The sequence below is a fragment of the Lepidothrix coronata genome, unplaced genomic scaffold (genome assembly GCF_001604755.1).
Source record: "Lepidothrix coronata isolate B3197 unplaced genomic scaffold, Lepidothrix_coronata-1.0 Scaffold130, whole genome shotgun sequence".
NCBI classification, from domain to species: domain Eukaryota; kingdom Metazoa; phylum Chordata; class Aves; order Passeriformes; family Pipridae; genus Lepidothrix; species Lepidothrix coronata.
The window spans coordinates 987,333-992,506 of NW_016690310.1; the positions used below are offsets into that span (position 1 = coordinate 987,333).

At 49.6% G+C, this 5,174-nt stretch overlaps 1 protein-coding gene across 1 annotated transcript; it reads right to left on the reverse strand.

The window, feature by feature from the left end:
• Positions 1-3,339: 3,339 nt before the first annotated feature.
• On the reverse strand, positions 3,340-5,153 carry LOC108503083. The gene is made up of 2 exons (XM_017826709.1): positions 4,228-5,153; positions 3,340-3,516 (listed from the first exon to the last, which is right to left on the reverse strand). The coding sequence occupies exon 1, from the start codon at positions 5,142-5,144 to the stop codon at positions 4,254-4,256; it is 891 nt and encodes a 296-aa protein (XP_017682198.1). The 5' UTR covers positions 5,145-5,153; the 3' UTR covers positions 3,340-3,516; positions 4,228-4,253.
• Positions 5,154-5,174: the final 21 nt, after the last annotated feature.

A 5,174-nucleotide genomic window follows, 5' to 3' on the forward strand; every position in this document is an offset into this window, starting at 1 on the left:
CTCCATGGGCAGGAAGACCTTTCTGTGCTGGTACCTTTGGTGTGGGAGGAATCTTTGTCCGTATGCAGTTTTGAGAGTAGGACTGGCAGTTGGGAGGCAGGGCTGAAAACAGGAAACAACAGCCCTTATGGCCAGGAAAGAAAGCCTGGAAGCTTTGGCTTTGTGGTGCAGTTGCTGGGCCAGGCTGGGGCCTCCATGGGCAGCAGCAGCTTTCTCTGCTGGCACCTTTGGTGTGGGAGGAATCTTTCTTTGTATTCAATTTTGGGAGTCGGATTGACAGTTGGGAAGCAAAGCTGAAAACAGGAAAGAAGAGCGTTTATCCCCAGGAAAGAAATCCTGGAAGCTTTGGCTTTGTGGTGCAGTTCTTGAGTCAGCTTGGGGACTCCGTGGGCAGCAAGAGCTTTCTGTTCTGGTACCTTTGGTGTGGGAGGAATCTTCGTCCGTATGCAGTTTTGGGAGTCGGGGTGGCAGATGTGAGGCAGGGCTGAAAAAAGCAAACAACAGCCCTTATCGCCAGGAAAAAAAGGCTGGAAGCTTTGGCTTTGTGGTACAGTTGGTTGGCCAGGCTGGGCACTCCATGGGAAGCAAGAACTTTTTGTGCTGGCACCTTTGGTCTGGGAGAAATCTTCATCCGTATGCAATTTTGGGAGTCGGGCTGGCAGTTGGGAGGCAGATCTGAAAAATGAAACAAGAGCCATTATCCCCAGGAGAGAAAGACTGGAAGCTTAGGCTTTGTGTTGCAATTGGTGAGTCAGACTGAGAACTCTATGAACAGCAAGAACTTTTCGTGCTGGCACTTTTGGTGTGGGAGAAATCTTCATCCGTATGCAATTTTGGGAGTCGGGCTGGCAGTTGGGAGGCAGATCTGAAAACAGGAAACAACAGCCATTACCCCAGAAAAGAAAGACTGGAAGCTTTGGCTTTGTGGTGCAGTTGGTGTGTCAACCTGGGGACTCCACGAGCAGCAAGTGCTTTCTGTGCTGGCACCTTTGATGTGGGAGGAATCTTTGTCTGTATGCAATTTTGGGAGTAGGGCTGGCAGTTGGGAGGCAGGGCTGAAAACAGGAAACAACAGCCCCTATCCAAAGGAAAGAAAGCCTGCAAGCTTTGGCTTTGTGGTGCAGTTGTTGAGTCAGCTTGGGGACTCCATGGGCAGGAAGACCTTTCTGTGCTGGCACCTTTGGTGTGGGAGGAATCTTTGTTTGTATGCAATTCTGGGAGTTGTGCTGGCAGTTAGAGGGCAGGTCTGAAAACAGGAAATAAAAGCACTTTTCCCCAGGAAAGAAAGTCTAGAAGCTCTGGCTTTGTGGTGCAGTTGCTGTGTCATTCTGGGCACTCCATGGGTAGCAAGAGCTTTCTGTGCTGGCATCTTTGTTGTGGGATGAATCTTTGTCTGTATGCAATTTTGGGAATTGGGCTGGCAGATGTGAGACAGGGCTGAAAACAGGAAGCAACAGCCCTTATGGCCAGGAAAGAAAGCCTGGAAGCTTTGGCTTTGTGGTGCAGTTGCTGAGTCAGCCTGGGGACTCCCCTAGAAGCAGCAGCTTTTTATCCATGTAGCTTTGATGTGGGAGGAACAGGCTTCTCCAAGACCAAAAATGCCAGGATATAAAGCTCTTGCTGCCCATGGAGTGCCCAGGCTTCCCCACCAACTACACAAGAAAGCTAAAGTTTGCTGGCTTACTTCGCTGGAGAGAAGGACTGTCATTTGCTTTTTTCTACCCTGTGCTGAAACTGCCACCCCTACTCCCAAAATTGCATTTGGAACAAGATTCCTCCAAGACCAAAGTTGCCAGCAGAGAAAGCTCTTGCTGCCCATGCAGTGCCCAGGATGGCCCACCAACTGCACCAGAAACCCAAAGATTGCAGGCTTTCTTTCTAGGGGATAAGGGCTGTTGTTTGATTTTTTCAGCCCTTGCCTGAATCTGCCAACCCGACTTCCAAAATTTGACACGGACAAAGATACCTCCCAGACAAAAGGTTCCTGGATAGAAAGATCTTGCTACTCATGCAATGCCCAGGCTGGCCTACCAACTGCACAAGAAAGCCAAATCTTCCAGGCTTTCTTTGCTGGGAATAAGGGCTCTTGTTTGCTTTTTTCAGCCCTGTGCTGCAACTGCCAGCCCGACTCCCAAAATTGCATTCGGATGAAGATTCCTCCCAGACCAAAGGTGCCAGCGCAGAAAGATCCTGCTGCCCATGGAGTGTACTGGGTGGTCCACCAACTGCACCAGAAAGCCAAAGCTTCCAGGATTTCTTTGCAGAGGATGAATGCTGTTGTTTACTTTTTTCAGCCATGAGCTGCCACTGCCAGCACGACTCCCAAAATTCCATACGCACCAAGATTCCTCCCAGACCAAATCTGCTGGCAGAGAAAGCTCTTGCTGCTGTGGAGTGCCCAAGCTGGCCCACTAACTGCACCAGAAAGCCAAAGTTTGCCGACTTTCTTTCTAGGAGATAAGGAGTCTTGTTTGCTTTTTTCAGCCATGAGCTGGAAGTGCCAGGTGGTCTTTCAAAATTGCTTTTGGATTTAGATTCCTCCCACACCAAAGGTGCCAGCACAGAAAGCTCTTGCTGCCCATGCAGTGCCCAGGCTGGCCCACCAAGTGCACCAGAAAGCCAAATATTCCTGGCTGTCTTTGCTGGGGATAAAGGGCTCTTGTTTGTTTTTTTCAGCCATCAGCTGGAAGTGCCAGCCTGACTCCCAAAATTGCATTTGGATGAAGATTCCTCCCAGACCAAAGGTGCCAGCACAGAAAGCTCTTGCTGCCCATAGAATGCCCAGACTGGCCTACCAACTGCACCAGAAGGCCAAACCTTGCAGCCTTTCTTTGCTGGGGATAAGGGTTGTTATATCCAGAATTTCTTATAATCAAAAATACAACAGATACGGGTTTAAATTAATTTTTTCCATTATATATAAAAATGAGAAACTTTACAGTTTTCAGTATTTTGCACAGACAGCCTTCATGAATTTTCAGACACTTTGGGGCTGTAACATCACTTTTTAGGAGGGACCCTGCATGACCCTCCCTCATCCCCCAAACACCTGCTCCCCCACCACTTCATTTCTCTCCCAGTGACATTTCCTCACCCCCAGAGAAGGCACAAACTAGTACAACTGTCCTGTCCAGCAGCTCAGTGCATCCAAAAAGCCATTTACATGTGGACATCCCCTCCAAAACGGGGGGATAATAAAGGGAGGGCAGGCCCCCAAGGGGTTGGAGTCCTCTCGCTTCTGTCCCACAGGCTGATGGACACCCCATGGCACAGGGAGTGTCGCCAAGGATGGTGCCTTTTCTCCTACTCAGGCTCCACTGCGCCATGTTCCCTCTTCATTCCTGCACTCTGGCCAGCGTCAGGAGATGCAGGAGCCAGGTCTGGAAAATGTCCCCTATGCCAGCCAAAACCAAACCACTGGAAGCACTCACAGCTCTTCAGGAAGAAGCTGGTTTATTTAACACAGATGCTCTGCAGAAGTATCCAAGCTGCAAACAGAAACCTTGTGGAGGGCACCTGTGGTGAGAGGAGAAATTTCTTATTTGGAAACAGCAGCTACGAAGGACACTAGCCAAGGCAACAGCAGACCAGAACATGCTGTGAAGTGTTACATTGCGACCATACCAGAATAGACTGTTAACTGAACAAGACTATTAGAAACTGTTAATGCATGCACTGAATTTATTGTACCCCTGTTTTTACCGTGTTTTATAGCATTTTTTCCCTCATGTTTATCCGCTGTTTTCTCATTGGCTAAGATTTGCTTCAATGCAGATGTTTCCCTTATTGGTCCTTGTTAGTCCCATGTTCCCTCCTTCCTTCCCTGATTGGTTACAACCTCTGTCAGTCCCATGCTCCTCCCGTCTTTCTAGAGCCTTTCCTACCTACCCTATAAATAGAGTGAACCACCCTTAATAAAGTGCAATAGCTGATTGAAGCTACTATTATAGAATCATAGAATCATAGAATCGATTGGGTTGGATAAGACCTCCGAGATCATTGAGTCCAACCCTTGGTCCAAATCCAGTCCATTTACTAGATCATGGCACTCAGTGCCACGTCCAATCTGCGTTTAAAAATCTCCAGGGATGGTGAATCCACCACCTCTCTGGGCAGCCCATTCCAATGCCTGATTACTCTCTCTGTAAAGAATTTTCTTATGCTTGAACTCCTACAGTTGTTGTGATTTTTTCCCTTGTGCTAGTCAAAACCAGTGGAAGCACTCACAGCTCTTTGGGAAGAAGCTGGTTTATTTAACACAGATGCTCTGCAGAAGTATCCAAGCTGCAAACAGAAACCTCATCCTGGTCCTCAACATCTGGCTGGGGAGAGCTCCCTGGAGATGGGGGATCTGCAACTTCCTCTGCCACTGGAGGATCTTCTCCTGCACTGAGTGCGCTCTTCTGTGCTTCTCCAATACAGGGGGTGTTCCCAGTTGGCACTGCCACAGCATCCCAGCAGTCAAGGGATGGACACTGGTGGCTGCAGGACTCTTCCTGCTGTGCTGCTTGCTCCTGGGAACACATCACTGGAATGGGCTGGGCTCCCATTTTTACATCCAGGCTTTCCTTGGCCATGTGCATCTTCAGGGATGAGTGAGTTCTGCTGATACCTGCAGCTTCAAGGGAGCAGGGAGAGTGGTCTATGGGGGCTACTCCATTTGGAGTCTGGCAGTTCTCACTGAAGCTCTTGCAGGGATGAAGACTCTGGGAAGAAGTGAGGCTCTCAGAGGACTGGAACCTTGTGGAACTAATGGAAGCTCTTGAAAGGTGCATGCTCTCAGGGGAACGGAGGCCTGTGGAAGGAATGCAGGCTCTTGGAAGGTGGAAGCTCTCAGAGGAATGGAGGCTCTTGGAAGGAATGGAGGCTTTCAGAGGGATGAAGGCTCTCCTATGGCATCGAGTTCTTGGCAGGAATGAGGATATTGAAAAGACGGAGGCTTGCCGACGGATGAGGGCTCTTGGAAGGACAGAGGTTCTCCATGGGAGCTGGCTCTTGGAGGAATGGGGGCTCTTGGTGGAGCTGGACGAGCTGCAGCAGGGCAGGTGGCCTCGCTCCACCAACTCCTCCAGGTTCTCCCACAACACCTGCCACATCTCAGAATCCAGTGGGAAAGACATCCCATTCCCAACCCACACCAACATGACCAAATCCTGCAGCTCCTGGGCCACTGC